The sequence below is a fragment of the Condylura cristata genome, unplaced genomic scaffold (assembly GCF_000260355.1).
Source record: "Condylura cristata isolate star-nosed mole 26May11 unplaced genomic scaffold, ConCri1.0 scaffold00023, whole genome shotgun sequence".
Classification (NCBI taxonomy): Eukaryota; Metazoa; Chordata; class Mammalia; order Eulipotyphla; family Talpidae; genus Condylura; species Condylura cristata.
The window spans coordinates 15,525,872-15,543,382 of record NW_004567124.1 but is presented as its reverse complement, the minus strand read 5'-3'; the positions used below and the strand labels follow the sequence as shown (position 1 = coordinate 15,543,382).

Below are 17,511 nucleotides of genomic sequence, written 5' to 3'. Positions count from 1 at the left end.
CAGTATTGACACCTGCTACCACAAGTTCTCAATCTCCATTTGCAAAAATTGTTCAAGTTGCTGCTTTGCATTTCTGTAGATGTTACAGGAGTGCTTCTGCATTGAAAATGAGAAGCCATCATAACCCCTGAAAACTCATAGTGTTTCCAAAATCCCTTGATATACCAAAGCCACTGTTTTTCATAGACATCTCTAATATTTCACCCTATATTTTTCTTTATAAACTTATCCAAATATATATACACCTGTGTATTCATAAAATTCAATACATTTATATTATATTTAAATTACATTAACATAAATATATTTATACTGCAATAATAGAAAAATATTCTATTCTATTCTAAGTTATAAACTTCAGAGGGGCAGGGACCATATCTGTTTTATGTAGCAATATATGATCTTCCCTTAGAACAGTACAAAACATGTTAAGCCTTCAGTTAATGACTGTATTAATGAATGTTATTAATTACTAAATGTGTTAGTCATTTGTATTGTATTACCTCTTATTTCACTAATTTATTTATAAAATAATTAAAACATTGAAACTGAAGAGTTTTTTCAAGTGTATACATTCTGTACTGTATGGAATTCCTTTTATTTCTTGTCAAATAGTTGTTAGAATGGATCATAGATTTTTATCTATGTGAATTTTCTTCTATCCTTTGATATGCTTAAGTATGTCAGCTATTTTATAGTCCTCATCCCTAAATGTATTGACTGATTTGAAAGTAAAGGTTATGAGCCTGAGAAGCTATATAAAACAGCAGCAAAAAAAAAAAAAAAAAAAAAGCTGAGAACATTGAACACAGGACCAAAGGGATAATTGGAAATCATGGGTTACAAAGTAGTGGATTCCAATACACAAAGCATACCACTGGTACTGAAAATGATTATATGCTAGCAAGCATGAATAAAATATTGACCTACTAAGCTTAGTCCCAAATTGTATTAAGATCATCTCTACCAACCCTAAATAGGCCTGCCAGAAAAAAGAATCCTTTCTGGAAGAATATAGAGACTTAATTCTTCTTCTTCTTCTTTTTTTTTTCCATGAAGCTGCTTTTTCTTTAAACAAAAAGTCATTATAAAGATTAATAGAATATAGAGACATTTGTATCAAAACTGATACATTTAAAAAATTAAAGTCTGTAGTGAACTCAAAATTACTGAATTATGTGAAAATTCTGTAACTGAAAACTATAACAAGTAAAATTAATAGCATATGGATTTGACAGAACATTGGCTACAAATGAAGAGAGAATTAGTAACATGAAGCATGAAGTTAGTATAGAAGAAAATATCCAGAATGAAGTTCAAAAAGACAAGATGTGGGGAATAATAAATGTTTACTTAAAATTAGTTTTCAATAATGTATTAAATGAAAGCAGTAAGCATGTAGAATTTTGAGTCATTCTTATATATATATATATATATATATATATATATATATATATATATATTTTATACTAAAGTTTTAAAATGTCAATTGCCACTTTTAGACAAATTAACAGCAATTGGCAAGGGGTATATGATGAAACACTACTTTTAATGGAAAGTTGAGCTTAGAACTGTTTTTTGGCCTTTTTTCACTTGATGTTACATAGGTAACACTTCCTATTCCCTTTTTTTAATTTGGATACAATAATAAAAAATCAAAGTGAGTTATTTTTTTCCTTAGTGTATATTAGTTTTTCTATAAATGTATGTATACATATATTTGCATGAATTTTATAAAACCAAATTTCTACAAGAAATCTATCTTAAATACTAGCATAAGGTGAAAAAACTAGGTCTTTCTAGCCTAGCTTGTTACTAGGAGTCTTATGGTGAAATTGAAAACAAATAAAAACAGTATATATTCAGCAACATTAAGAATCTTACTTTACCTATACTGCTCTGATCAAAAACACCTGGGAGTTCTAGAGTACTGAACTCCAGAACAGGGCCATTTTATCATAGGAGTAAGGAAACTTTCTTCAAACAATTCATTTTAAGCAAATAGAAAATGGAAGCACTCAAAATTGCTTCATGGAAAATGGCTCATAGAAGAATGTGAGCTTTGATTTTGGTTCTTATATGGTATCTGTTCTGTGATTAATATGATCTAACCTCACGATTGAGACATATGAAAATGGAGTGTTTGGTAAAATTGAAGCAGTTATTCAGACTCAAACACATCCTTCCATATTCATTGGGAGCCTTAAGCACCCTTTTTTGGTACAATATAATGTAGTCTTTTTTCCCACCACCCAAGAATTGCTTACACCTATGGTATAACTTTCCCATCAATGTTTATAGAGAAATCTCATAAATCCAAGTGTTTATGAACTGCATAATATTGGCTGTGTTACATATGTCAAACGAGATGTTTAGTTTTAGACTTTTTATGCTATAATATGTCTTTGGTTTTAGGTTTCCTCAAGAACTGAATATGGGAAAAATTAGTGCTGAAATTATGTGGACCCTTTTTGCTCAGGATATGAAATATGCCCTGGAAGGTAATTTTAAATATCTATACTTTATGCAATAGATGTTTTAGGTTAATTATGATTTTGTGTTTTGGGTTTTAAATATAAGGAAGTAATGCATTCAGACTGTTATGATCTGTTAAATTCTAAGTCTTTTTTCACATTGTAAGAATATAAAGATCTCTGTCTCAAACATGCTTATCTATTTCTAATCAAATTGCCTAACTTACAGGATCATGTTGGACATTTTACTTGTAGAATAATGCTCAGATGCAGGAATACTTTATAACAGATCATTTACCAAAGCAGATGATGTGGATGAGTAGCATTAACCTAGGGATTTACCTGCTTTGTCTTGCACATGACATTCATGGTTAGACAGGTTAGAACTTACACAAAGGCAATGGTACAGCTCTTTACCAGAAACCCTATCCTCAATAGGTCTATATGATGTAATGTAAAACAAAGGAAATACAGCCTCAATTTCAAAACTATAAATGTCTTTGAGCATTAAAATATATTTAGAGTTACAGATAGCACCTAAACCAGCCTGAGGTGTCTGTCCTTTCTATTATAGTCTAGTAGAAATTTTTCTCTGCACTATTGAACAAAATATATATTGAGTCCATTGTTGCTAAATGCTCAGCTTTGCACTCAGAGTAGAGAATAAACAAAGTATGGTTCCTGCCTCAACAAGGTTATTAAGGACAGCTATAAGTATGCAACCAATTATAATATAGTGGTGGTAAGGGCCAATGACGATGGAATAACTGGAGCAGGAGCACTTAAATCAGACTTGGGACAGGTGGACAAGTCTTTCTTGGAAGATCTTGCTTGGAGGAAGTGTTACTTTTACAAAGACCTGAAGTATAAATAAAATATAATGCTGGAAAGAGATAAACCAGAAACATTTGTCTTTTCCTGGTAGAGGAGAAAGCATTAGCATTTAGAGGGAGCATAGGTGCATTTGAGAATAGAGGCCTTAGCAGGTGCAATAAGCAAGAGCTTGCCAGAAGAAAGCAGGAGAAATTGGTAGTGACTGCCATTCAGTGGTGTTGGGCATGGTAAGGAATGTGACTCTGCTAAGAGAAAGGACTATGAAGGGATTTCATTAAGGACGTATATTTTCAGATTTGCAACTTAAGAAAAACACTTTGGCTGTAATATGGAAACTAGATTGGTAGAGTAAGACTGGTTCAAAATTTGTGCTCACTGTGCTGTGGATTATTAGCATTGCTAAAATATAAGCTATCTGCTGGGGAACATAGCAGGTTTTCCTTGAAAAAAAGGTATGCAATAGTTTAAAATACTTGTTTTTTTTTATAACAGTTTTTTTTACTTCATTTTGTACATTTTTTTTTTCCATCTCAATTGTAATCCCCGCAGGCTTCCCATTACCAAGTCACCCGTGTGCCATCACGGTCATTCTTGCCTTTGGGCTTTTTCACCAAATGGTGTACTACCTAAATATCTTTTGTGGCCACTATTCAATAGAGTTCAGCTTAATGTCACCTCCTCAAAATCTAAATCCCCACCCCCCAATGCTAACCTCACTTCAATCCTCTGTATGGAAACTGACCTTTTATATTTGTGCATGTATGATTTTTCATTCAGTTACTTTCTATCTTTCTTACCACTACGTGGATTTTGTCTTTTATTTCTACCAATATATTTATAATCCTAAGAAAGATGTCTGAAAAGTGAAGTTACTTATTATTTGTTGAAGAAAGGTCATGCAACATTTTTTCAAGTGAAGTGGGCGATGGAGGAAACTTCCACTTAAGTTCTTCCATTGCTGTATGACCTTGGGAATATTCCAAGAGGTCAACATCTTTGAGTTTCATTGACTTCACCTGTAAACTAAAAGGGTTCACTTTGTATCAAAGCACTGGACAATGGGCAGGGAGGTTCACTTCAGAGGAACTTGATAGTTTGGAACCATTCCAAGGCATCACTGCTTGCCAGACACATTTTGTTGGGCAGAGCTTCTATTTATGCTTTTTAAAAATAAGTGGTATTTAAAAAATACGTTTAGAAGTAAGTAGTAATGTGGGTCTCTCTGGTGGCATAGGGGTTAGGTCTCAGCACTATCAGGCTATCTCTACTACTGCAGCACAGGTTTGATCTAGTTCAGTTCCCAGACTGGAAGCTGACCCACATGGCACAGCAGACCTCTCCTGTCTCACTCACTGCTCCCCTCAGCACTGTGTGGGAACATAACTGCCTGTTCTGCTCTGTACTCCATCTTGATAAATCCTCTCACTGCCCCCCATACCTCTAGCCTACCACCCAGTTCTTGTATGCATAAATAAAATAAAACTTAAAGAATAATAAGTAGTGATTTTAGATAACCAAGTGTATTTATGTTAAAAAATGTAAATCTCAAAAAATTAATGTTTGAAGCAACCCTAAAATTAAAAATACTATGAATAAAACACCTCTAATTTTGATAAAAACTATAGGTTAGTAATTTTGTGCAAAACTGTGTCCCTAAAAAATGCTGAGATTTTTATCATAAAGAAGCTACACTATCAAAATAATTAATAACTTTGTGATTACCCCTGACTTTTTCTAAACAAATATCTTTTAAAAAGAGTGATTCTTTGATTTTTATCTCTTTTTAAAAAAGAAAATTTTTGTTAATTATTTTCAGCAGTTTTATTTTGATATAATTCACCTACCATACAATTATTTTACTTAAAAGTGTGCAATTCAATAGTTGTTAGGCTTATATTTTTCACACACATCTTCAGGAAGGCACAATGAATGTATAATAAGAAAATAACTTGACTTGCAATTTATGTTTATGTATCTTCTTCTACCAGATGAGAATGGTTTGGGGTACACTGATTATATTTGTCATCTCTGTAAACATTGAAACTTAATAGAAACATAGTATATATATTTACTTGAATCAAATTGCAAATGAGACTTCTCTATATAAAGGTCTTAGAGACAAGACTAGAATACTTGCCACATACAAACTAAATGTTGATAGTGTTAGAAGTCATAAAACAGCAAGAAATCTGAATCTGGGAAACAGAATTTCAGAAACCTTTACTACTAACAAGCTGTATGACCTTGGGCAGTTAATGATTAACCTCTCTTATATTTAGTTTTCTCTATAAAAAGGAGACAGTATTTCCCACATTATTGCTAGGATCACATTTAACTTAAACTATCTTGCAAATTCTAAAACACTCTTAATGGTGGGGGACACATTCTTATTATGGGAGGAAAGATCTGTTAACATTTTATATAATCTCCATTAGGGGTCTTTTAAGGTTTAAATGCCTAGAAGAGAGATTATAAAAACTTGTTAATTTCTTCACTATCCAACTCCTACCCTTTCATGACTTCAATTTAATAAGTGGTTTCAAGAGAGGTACAATGTGGCATAAATAACTATTAGAGAAAAATGAAGATTATCTCAGAGTAAATAGCATATACTTAAAAACAGTTCTCTGGTTGGCTCTTTTGCACATTTATAGTAATGCTCATATTCTCCTATTTGCCTATAGAATGTTGTAAAATTAATTATGGAGTAGTGCTTTTAATTATAGAGTAGTGCTTCAGGTTGTTGACCTACAAAATTTTAATGTTATTATATAATGTGGGTTAAATATTTCATCTTGTGATTAAGGCAATCAATTTATGAGCAACCTCTGATGAAGCTGGTCAACAGAGATCACCCCATTAGAATTTATATACTTGTAGATTGGGGGGTTTTGTTTGTTTATTTGTATATATTTTATATCCTTTTTCTTTTTTGTTTTTTTTTATTCAATGTTTGCTTTCTTTTCTCAGTTATAGTCCCCATAGAATTTCTACCTCCAGTTCACCAGTACACCATTACCACAGTCCCTTGTGCTCTTCCTGGCATGTTTTGATGCTTCTTCCTTCCCTACAGAGTATCTCTGATTTATAGTTGTTTTAACTTGTAGCTTTTTGATAAGGCTTTTGCTTTACTTCATTAACTGACTAGGTATAAGAAAAGCAATAACTGAATTTTAAAATGAAACAGTTTCCCAATTTGTTCAGCTTATACAAGCCAATAGATTTTTTAAACATTTAACATTAGTCAAATTATAAATTTGATAGTAATTTTTTGTGGTGATAAATTGTTGAGAACAATATATTTTTTACATATTTTTTTAAAAAGATGGACTTTCTGTGAAAAGGGGGTTATAGAAAGAAAAATGCTCAAGTATGGAGAGTTTTATAGTGAAGTATTTTGCAGATTTTTGTTTCTAAAACATTTTTCTGTACCACATCTTCTGGGTCGCGGGTTGATGATGGTGGTAATACCTAATGGAGATGCCCCAACAATACTTCAGTTAAAAATAAGTACATAAAAAGAAGGAAAAAAAGAATTTCTAAAGATTTACATAGTCTTTACCCTTGAAATACAGATGTTGCAATCATTTAGACCTAGATTGAGTTCAGGCTTTGCTACTTTGCATTTACTTATTGGCTGTGATTTTTGGAAAATTTATTGAACTCACTAAATCTGTTTCTACATTTGCAAACTAGGGACAACACTACCTATTTTATGAAGTTATTTTAAGGACAAAGAGAGAGAGACAGATATGGGGGCACAGAGGAATACTTTCCCTACCTCCCTTACATGGTCTCACTAATTGTATTAACTTATCTTTATGCAAGATTCCGTGTCTAGATTAATACATCAAAAATGAAAACAAAACTCAGTGGTACTATCTCACAATTCTCATTACTACAGAATAAAAAAGGAAAATAAAAACAGTTCTATCCATTTAAACTTATACTTTCAGGTCACATGAGCCAACCTATAAATGAATAATCATTTCTGTATTAATTTATCAATTTATTTGAGGTTATTAATTGAGACATCCTATGTTCTTATTTCTTCCCATTCTCTCAAAGTAAAATGAGAGCAAAATGTATTTGCTGGTATTTAAGTTTCTCTGATTTACTAAGCTAATGGGGCTCAAAGTGTGGGTCCCAAACAGCAACATCAACATCCCTTGGGTTCCCTCCCAAACCTACTGATTCAAATTGAAGGCCCATAATCTATTATTTTACAGTACATCTAAGTGATTCTGATGCATGCTAAAGTTTGAGAAATACTAATTTAGGTAATATCAGCACAGTAGCTGCTTCCATTTTTCTGGATGTACAGTGATTTTTGGAGGCATTTACATAATTCATAAATATGCTAATTATAATGAAAATTAAAATGCTGGAGTCGGTATTATTGCATTAACCATATAGAATATATATATGTAAGTATTTATATATTAAATATATTACAGACTAAAGAGTTTTAAGTACAATGATGATTTTATTATTAACATTCTCAATTACATAACATTGTGAGCTCTCTTTGGGAGCAGAACTACATTAATCTAGTATATGTAGTTGCTTGATAACTAAACATTCAATGAAAATCCAACGTATGCTAAAATTGGTGTGTTTATGAATGTGTGTGTAGATGTTAACTATATAATTCAGAATGATTTTCATCTAGCTTAGAGCTAACAGTTGCACACTATTAAAGCTTTCTATCTGTCCTCTGGTATATTCTATATTAAAGTATATTTTTCATCAGTTTAATTGTCCAAATTGCTATTTGGATACAGTCTCATAAAACTTCAGTTCGTCAAGGTGCCTTTCACTGGATAAGCCTTTGGGATTCAATCCTAGCCATAGACTTTCTAATATATAACTGTCTATTTTATGTAGGCAGGCACAGCATACAGAGCATATGGTGAAACCCTACTTTATGAGATAGCGTCAAATTTCAGCCATCAAACAGATTTTACATGCTGGTTAATAAAAGTCAGTTGTCAAGCTATATAATCTAAAGTATAAAAACATTCCATTAAGAACCCCATGACACTTAATGGATAAATGGTGATCCATGAGAGTAAATGCTACACACTAGAGCAAGGCCAAGGTAGACAAATATTTTTTGGTTCTACCTTGTTTTGTTTTCCTTCCTACTGCCTCTCTGCCCTTCCCCACCTTTATCATCCTTTCAGACACCTGTACACTTAGGACCTTCCAGCAGACTGAAAACACTGAGACGTTTGGGACATTCTGATTATCCCTACCAAAGATCTAAAATCAAAAAACAAAATGAAAATGTCATGAAATTTGGGAGGTATGAGAGTAGCAAATAAATCCTGCTTACATTACCTGGAATTGGCCTGTGGGCATACACATAAAAGAAAACAAAATGGAAAGTAAAAATTAAACCTCTTACCTTTTGCAGTTTCCTTCTAAACATGTGAATTTGTTTGTTTGCTTTTCAGACATTGGTGGTGTGTGTTGGGGTGGGGGGTGGTTCCTGTGTCCTTTATCTTGACTGAAGGAAAGCATCAGTGTTCATTCAAATGCCCTAAGCTGGGAAGCAGGGCATCTCCTTCACCCTTCAGTAAATGCTTTTCACAGTTTCCTCCTCAGTAGCAGTTCCCCTTCACCTCTTCTACCCCACCCCCCATCCCTGTAATTAAGTTGAAACTACATGCTTTGTATCTCTGGAGTAGATAGGGGAACCTCTGTGTAATTAATCTGGAAATGTGCTAACTAAAATATTTGGCTTCTAAATAACAGGAAAGAAAAATAAGCATTCGAGTGCTTGTAATGCTATTATTCATCTTAACCTTTCACCATCTACTAAATTGCCATATAATCTGTTTCAGGAAAAGATAATTAAAATATGTGACCTGAGTAATATATTATGTTCCTTTGATATAATGAATGTAGCAGAGTATATGTATATGAATAACTCGTTAACCAAATCGCTGGGTTCCCAAATCTAAAATTTGAAAAGGAATCAGACAACAAAAGCAGGCTTATGCTTACCTCAAATAGTAGCATGACTGTGGTTACTCTAGCAGTATTGAAAAATCCACTTGTTATGTAAACCACTTGTTTGTTAAGAAATACAATTGTTTTTATGCCTATCACTGTTAATCTTCAGTGAAATGACAAGTAAATAAGTAGAAATGATTTTCCAAAAGTTCATCAGTTTATTAAATCTAAGAAACAGAGCATCAAGCAAATCTTTTAAATTGTTAAGTAGCCAATGTAAAAATTTCACATGAGGGATATTAAAGTTAAAATTAATCTTGAAAAAAAAAATAAGTGTACTGTCAGGCACTAAAACGTTAAGTTTCTTTGATGCTTCTAGTTTCTCTTGCTCCCTTGGTGTTAGTTCACCTGTTCTCTGTGTCTGTTTGCCATGAAAGTGAATTTTTTATTTTGTCAGAAGCACCAAGAGTTACAGAGGCAGCCTTATTTTGTTCCAGGTACCCCACCACCAAGTTGTCACCTTGCCCCATCCTTCCACTTTCCCCATTAACCTCTAAGCCCTCAGTATGTGTTGATGTACAGTAGTTTTAAAATGTTTTGCATTTGTTATATTTTCTGTTTACCAATATTTACTTTACCATTCTGACTTGCTTTGCTGCATATAACTTTTTTCATATTTATATGTTAAAAATCCACTTCTGGGATTAAAATCTCCCCACCTAAATCCTATTTTTATCCCCCACTTTCACAGAAGATGCCACTGTTTGTATCATGTTTAGTTATTATTATTGATCCCTTATTTCTCTTAGTCTACTTCCATCCCCAAACATATCACACACACACACAAATGCACAAGTAAATGGTACCCATTCTATCTCTAAAACATAAAATATTCTTTTCTCCATCTCCACCTCCTCTAACTACTCCTAACCATCCATAGAACCCTTGCTAGTAGAGCTACACTGTCCCCCTAGTAATTTACACATTTACACTCATGTTCCCATGACCAACTGTGCTCATAATATCCAGACTGAGCTGCACAAATTTAAACTAGAACAAGACGTTCTCTGGTATATAAAGCCTTCCATATTTTTTCCCATTCAATAAACAAAGTCCATTTCTTTTTAACAGGTTTATCACACACTGTTATCTGGGCTGTATTCATTCCTTCATCTCATTCACTTTGCTGTCACTTACCTCTAGCTGTGCTGCACTCAGGCCTGTCACTTAGCTGGGCCAAATTTGTTTTCATTCCAGGATGGTCACTTTTGCCTTGTTCATGTGTGAAGTTCATGCTCATGTGTGAAGCTCTTCTCTGCAGGATGGGCTGTTTTCTACCCTACAGATCTCAGTTCACATGACATCTTTTTGCATAACTCATCCTGACTATAACATCCCTCATTACACTCACAGAGGATCTTTTGGCCCCCTAAAACACTTAACTCTAGTGGAATAATTTTGCTTAGCCTAGTTATTTCATCTGCTTGTTTACTTATTTTGTCTTCTTTCCTTTATGACTGCATATCTAAGTGTTCATTTCATAATCGAAAATAAAAGCTACATTTTCACATGATATAGTTAAACATTAAACCCCCAAGAAAAGTTTCATGAAACCTGGATTCTTGACAAGGACAGAAATGATAAATACTGCATATTTCTTATTATTTTCAATTTGTATATTTTCTCTCTATATTTTCTACTTATGATCATCTACATTGATTGTACAGCTCACCACTGAGTTAGGGCCAGTTGCTGAAAAACATTGCTCTTAAAAATAAGCTTCATGAAGTCAGAATCTTTATAATTCCATTTACAATTGAATCCTTACTTCTCAAACACATTAGGTAGTCAAACAATAATCTTCTACAGTGAACTGTAATCCCCAAAAAGAACATGCAAATATTTCCATATTAATTCAAATACTACCAGATCATATAATTTCCCTGAAAATATTTGCAAATTTGACACAAATTTGAGTATTCTTGTTATATAGCTCTTTATTTTTAAGCATAGTATTTGTTCTTAAAGCTAATTAAAAATACTCCTGGACAACTTTTTTGCATCTCATGGAAAAGGTATTTGAATGACATCTGAATCTGAACACCTGTAGTAACTCATAATTGCCAGGAGAAAAATGTGGTAAGAGTTACCAGGAACACTGTTGACATTTAGTGAAAACAAAGAAATAGGTTTGTGATGTTGTTTATTTTTTGGAGTTAGTGGATTTGGAGTTCAGGGTCCTACTTTCACTCTGGGAAAGGTTTCACCAGAACTCCCCTCTCAGGGGCACACGGTCATTTTCTCCTCGAGACAGAGACCTTAGTTATATTTAAAGAGCAGGTTTACTAGGGAACAGGACAGAAGAGTAAAAGACACTTCCACAGACACAAGTGGACAGGAAGAGCTGTCACGAACAGGACAACTTTGCTGAGAGAGGACTGCATGGTGGTAGCCTTGAAGAAGTGGCCTCTGCTGAGGGAGGCCAGTGGCAAGAAACCCCTGCATGGCACAGGTCACAGAAAGGCAGGAGAGAGTTAGTGAAAACGAGCACCTGCATAGTCACAAGTGGCCAAAGGACTGCTGGCCAGTGCCAGTGCAGAGATTGTACTGATACAGACTTCTCTTTGGGAGGGTCTCACTCCCTGTGAGCCCTTGGTTTGTTGCTGATGTTGGATGCTACGCAGAATTTGAAAGGGACAGGTGATTCTACAATGGGCTCATTCTCCTTATCTTTACCTTTGGCTCTGCACTCTGGACAGTCCCTACAGCAGTCTGATACCTGCTTGGATCTTATGCTTTGTAATCTAGGCATTGACTCCTGAATCTAAGGATCTTAGTTCCTATAGCTGGTTAATGGCTATGTTAATCCCTCTACCAGTACCTCCTGCTCTTGGCAATGTGTGAGTCAGGTTTCTGGTTTTACGGTGACTCCTTTTCAGTTTCTCTATTCTTTCTTTTTTTTTTTAAGATTATTTGTGCATACAGAACTGGGGTACAGGCCAGAGGTGCAGGGATTGTGAGAGGATTCACCAGAGACAGACTGGGGGGCAGAACAGGCTGATCCATGAAGTACACCTCTAAGGGGAGCAGCGGGCAGGTCAAGAGGTCTGCCATGCCATTCCCATCACCTCCAGGGCCTGGGTGGCTGCGGCTTGTTTGTAGTGCTGCTGCCTAACCTGTTGCTCCATCAGGAAGGGCCCCAGTTTCTCTATTCTTAACCTCCATCAGTTTACATATGTCAGTATCATAATACAGTAATTTTCACTTATGTGAAAACATATTTCTCTCTTCATTTTTTCCTCTTGCTTCCCTGACATTTATCTTTTTAGATATATTTCATCTGGGGAAAAAATAGGGGAATAATAAAAAAAAAATAAAGAGGAAGTAATAAAATGCATTACTTAAAGCTTTTTTCCTTATTCATAGTTTTGGAAAAATAGTTTACAGAACTAACAAATTGAAGCAATTGCTAAAATTAATTTAGAAAAAAAAAACAGGAAATAGAAATATTTAAATAGCATGGCCTTAGAGACTAATTGCTGCCTTGTTCCCACTGGTATATATTAAAGGAGATAAAATGGTTTAGAAATAGATTAACATTATCTAAATTGCTTGATTTTAATTGTGGAACTTGTGAACTTAATCTTACAAAATAAGAAAATAGAAACTCCAATTTATTACCCTAAGGCATGCCAAAATGTTTATTGCTCGTTTACCTGATGGAACATAAGCTCCATGAAGGCAGTGCCTTTGTTTTGTCTGCCACTGTAATGCCAACATCAGCATGGGTACTCTGCACACAGAGTGCCCAGAAATGGTAGGTACTTAACAAATAAATGTTACATTCCCTAGTTCAAGGTACTGTCAAGGACCTATGCCAGATCTGAAGTAGGCATAAGTGGGAAGAGTACACTGGACTGTGGTGCTGGCACACGGGTGAATTGGTGATGGGATGCCCATGGGGATGACAACTAAGATGGGAAAATGTGCAAAATAAAGAATGATGTAAAGAAATATTTTTTTTTTCAATGTGAAAAAAGAAAAAGTATAACTGCCTTTTCCCGGGCAGTGGTAGTTTGGACCCTGAATGCTAACCAAGATTTTGATGTATTCCAAATGTGCTTTTACTACTTTGTTTCTCCTTGCCCCACCTCTTCTGGGTTTCATGGTTCATCAGTCCTAGTGAGTTCTTCTGTCTCTGACAGTTTTTCCTTCACATGCTTTCTTCCTTGTCTTTGGTCTCAAGTGTTGTACGTCTTGTATAATTTCTTAGTTTTTTTAATATAAATGCTATCTCTCCCTAGAATTTAGGCTCTCAAAGGCTTTTGTACACATGAAATGAGATGAGTAGGGGGGTTTGGTATATTTATGAATTATTACAATCTAAATAGAGAACATTCTCATCAATGTCAAAAGGAAACTTCCACCCACTAGCTTCCACCCATGCCCTGTTCCACCAACACAGTTGAATTGTATACATTAAATAAGGTGAATTTTGTCATATGGATATTACATCTCAATAACACAATTTTGAAAGGTGATTTCTAAGTGGGTGTGTTACATAGATCTTACTGGTTTTTATTATGCAAAGAGGAACAGAAAAGCCTCTGAGGACAACAGGTTAAAACAAAGCCATAGTTCTATCTCTTTGTCTTTTAAAATAACTAACAATTTTAGCTTTAACATACCATCTACTACTTTCCTCAAACTGTAACAGTCATGTCTCATGAACCATGTTTTCATGTAAGTAAATATGGACACATATGTTCATATTTAGGCCTATTATATTAATTAACTAGTAGCATTCCCATTTCTCTTTTCCAAATTCCCTTACATAGAGCACAATATAGGTAGATAATTTTCAGTATAAATATGTATTGATATTATTCATGAATATATATGCACTTAATTTTCATTATTTTTACCTTAGCTGAATTCTACACAAGTTCATTGATTTCAAAATCTTTTGCCTACTAATTGTTTTTTTATCTCCCTGAGAAATTGACACTGAAATTTTGACAGCAATGTAATGTTCCCGTTTTGCTATTCTTTTAATTTCTATTTGTTTAAGGAGGAATATGTTAAGTCACTTAGAAATAGTAGAAGATCAATGGAGAATAATATAGATATGATTAAATTACAAAAGAACTGAGTTAGAGAGTAAAAAACAATTCTAATGGTAATTTCAGAGGCAAATGATATACTGAAATATATGCTTGCCACTAAAATACTTTATTACTAAAAATATGGCAGTTTGAAAGTTGAACATAAGAACAAATTGACTGCCACTTTATTTTTTAGAACATGCTTCATTCACCTTTTTGTTGAGAAGGAAAAAGAAACTGTCTATTCTTTCCTAAGTTTTGATTTACTGTTTTGCTCCTCAAATTGTGATATGATTATGGTTTTTACTTATAATATAAATTTGGTTACTGCTTAATAAAAATTTTAGACCATCTTTGAGAAAAAAAAACAAAGAAATCCTAAATTATATCACTATCAGTCTTTACAGTCTCCTTTCATACTGAATTCTAACTTTCATACATTAGTTTAGACATTTTGTAATAATGTGCTACTCGTTCATATTCATTGACCTGTTAAGCTAGCAGACATCCTATGAGACAAGTCAGTTTTAAACATCATTAATAGAAATTGAGGTGCACAGAGGTTAAATACTTGTCAAATCATATTTCCCATGCTTTTAAAGAATTATCTTGTTTGAATCTGCATTAACTGAATGCATCTGTTTGCATGGAACTTGAAGTCACATCTTTTCCTTATATGGAGGAGGTGACCTGTGGGATTGGTATCTTGGGAATATCAAGAGCAGAATTAAGCCTTCTGGGTAATAGATATCTTTTATGCATTTATTCCACTGACAGATTATAGAATTTGGCAGCTATACTCAATAGTTGATGTAACCAAGAGAATAGTTGGTGCATGGGTTTGGAAATATTTTGCCTACTTAGTGATCCAAGTCTCCCATGGGGAGTTTCAGATATTGTGATCTGTGTTACAAGTTCTCTTTAGAGGACACTTGAATGGGAGCTAATGCCCAATGTTGTAACATCATTACTTTTCACTTTCCATTGTCCTTGCAAACAAATTAGATAACTCACTGTTCATGGAGGAACATTCAGCATAATTATTACTAACAGATTACTGGATTTGGGTATTTATTTTGGTGAATGCTTGATTTTGTTAAACTATTTACTTAAGTAATAATACAAAGTTGATTCCATTCAACTTTATGATATAAGCAAATTTTTAATAGTGACTAAATTTTTTTTAAGATTTATTTATTTATTCATATAGAACTGGGGTACAGGCCAGAGATGCGGAGGGTGAGAGGATTCACCAGAGACAGAGTGGGGAGCAGAACAGGCAGATCTACGAAGTACACTGCTGAGGGGAGCAGCGGGCGGGTCAGGAGAGGTCTGCCACACCATGTGGTCTCCTCTGGGGCAGGCGGGAATCGAACTCATGTGGAAGTGGCTTTAGCTTCTCAGTGCAGTGCTTTAACCCGCTGCGCCACCAGGGAGGGCCCGTGATTAAAATTTTTAACAGTAATTTTTTTAACATAGATCTTGCTTAATGCTGTGTTACTGCAGTAGAGAACCATCTTTGCCAATTTGATTTCTCTGAATCACAATTTTTTTTCCTATCTGAGTAACCACTAATTTTTATCTGTTTAATAAGGATCTTCACAGCCTTTATGCTCTTTTATAACGTCTAAATACTTAGAATGCCTCATAGAGTGTATAATATGCAATGTCACATCTTGTCGGTGCAGCTCAATATATTAAATCGCAAGTCCATCTGGTTTTATTTATTTTAAAGTTTGATGAAGTGATTTTCTTCTATTTACATTCTTCTAAGAATCTGTAAAAAAAGTTATACTTAAAATATATTCTGCAGTTATGTAATATGTGGTGACTTCAACTGAGGAAGTACTTTTGACGACTGTGGGCTTTATATTATGTAAATTACTTTAGTTAAGTAACATTTGCTTTTTTGGAATTCAGAATTTCTTATAGCTGTGCTCACTGTTTCTTCCAAAGAAAATAACAGGATATATAGTTTGACTAGTAAGAAAATGTATCTGTATAAAGTGGAGTAACATATTTAAAATTGGAGTAATCTAAAAAATTCCAACCATATGGTTTACATAGCTAATATCAGGAAATATTGAATAGTCATTACATAATATTATGTTTAAAGTCTTAATATAAAATATTCTTAAGATGTAAGATGATCATTTATGATTTTTTGTCTTAATAAAATAGTACTGATTTACCAAGTACTATATAAGTTTACTTATACTATTTATCAGTGCTATGTAAGTTTCAGGATTATAGCCTCACATTCTTGATATACTTTATTGTATCAGCTACACCATAGTTCTTCTCCCAATCATTTATTAAGTGCCTTCTTACCCACTCCTCCCAGCCTCCTTCCTATTCCCTTCTAACAACCACCATACTTTTCTCAGTCTGAGTCATTGTTGTGTTTTATTAGTTTCTTTACTAATAATTTACAGATTAGAGAAACCATATGGTAACTGCCTTTTTATTTTATGACTTATTTCACATAGCATAATCACCTCAAGTTCCATAAAGTTGTTCCAAAAAACAAGATTTTATATTTTTCAATAGATGAATAGTGTTCCATTGAACATATATACAAACTATCCAGTCATCAATCTATGGGCTTTTAGCTTGCTCCATGTACTGGTTATTGTGAATAATGCTGCTGTGAACAGAGGGATACATATGTCTTTTCAAATTAGTTTTCATGTGTGTCAAATAGATACAACAGAGGTATTATGGGAAAACATGGTATTTGGGTTTTTTGTTTGTTTGTTTTAGGTTTTAAGTCATTTCCATACCCATTTATATTCCTAAAAACCGTTTATAAGTGTTCCTTTTTCTCCATACCCTTGCTAACATGGACTTTTCATTTTATAAGATGATAAAGTATTCTCTATCTAAGTGATTTTTTTTAACATTTATTTATGCACAGAACTGGTGTACAGACCAGAGGTGTGGTAGGTAAGAGGATTCACCACAGACAGATTCCAGGAGAACAGGCAAATTGACAAAGTACACTTCTGAGAGTAGTAGCGGGCAGGTCAGGAGAGATCTGCCATGCCATGTGGGTCAGCTCCTTGGTGGGGGTCGAACTTATGCTGCAGTGGCTTCCGAGAGCTTCATAAAGCAGTGCTTTAACCCACTGAGCCACC

General features: G+C 34.0%; 1 protein-coding gene across 1 annotated transcript in view; it reads left to right on the top strand.

The window, feature by feature from the left end:
* The window catches only part of UNC13C (unc-13 homolog C (C. elegans)), a 410,279-nt gene that overhangs the window by 274,569 nt on the left and 118,199 nt on the right, over window positions 1-17,511 (top strand). The window contains exon 18 of the mRNA XM_004687775.2: window positions 2,416-2,501. Within this exon, the coding sequence (XP_004687832.1) occupies window positions 2,416-2,501 (86 nt within the window). The remainder of the gene's footprint in view (window positions 1-2,415; window positions 2,502-17,511) is intronic.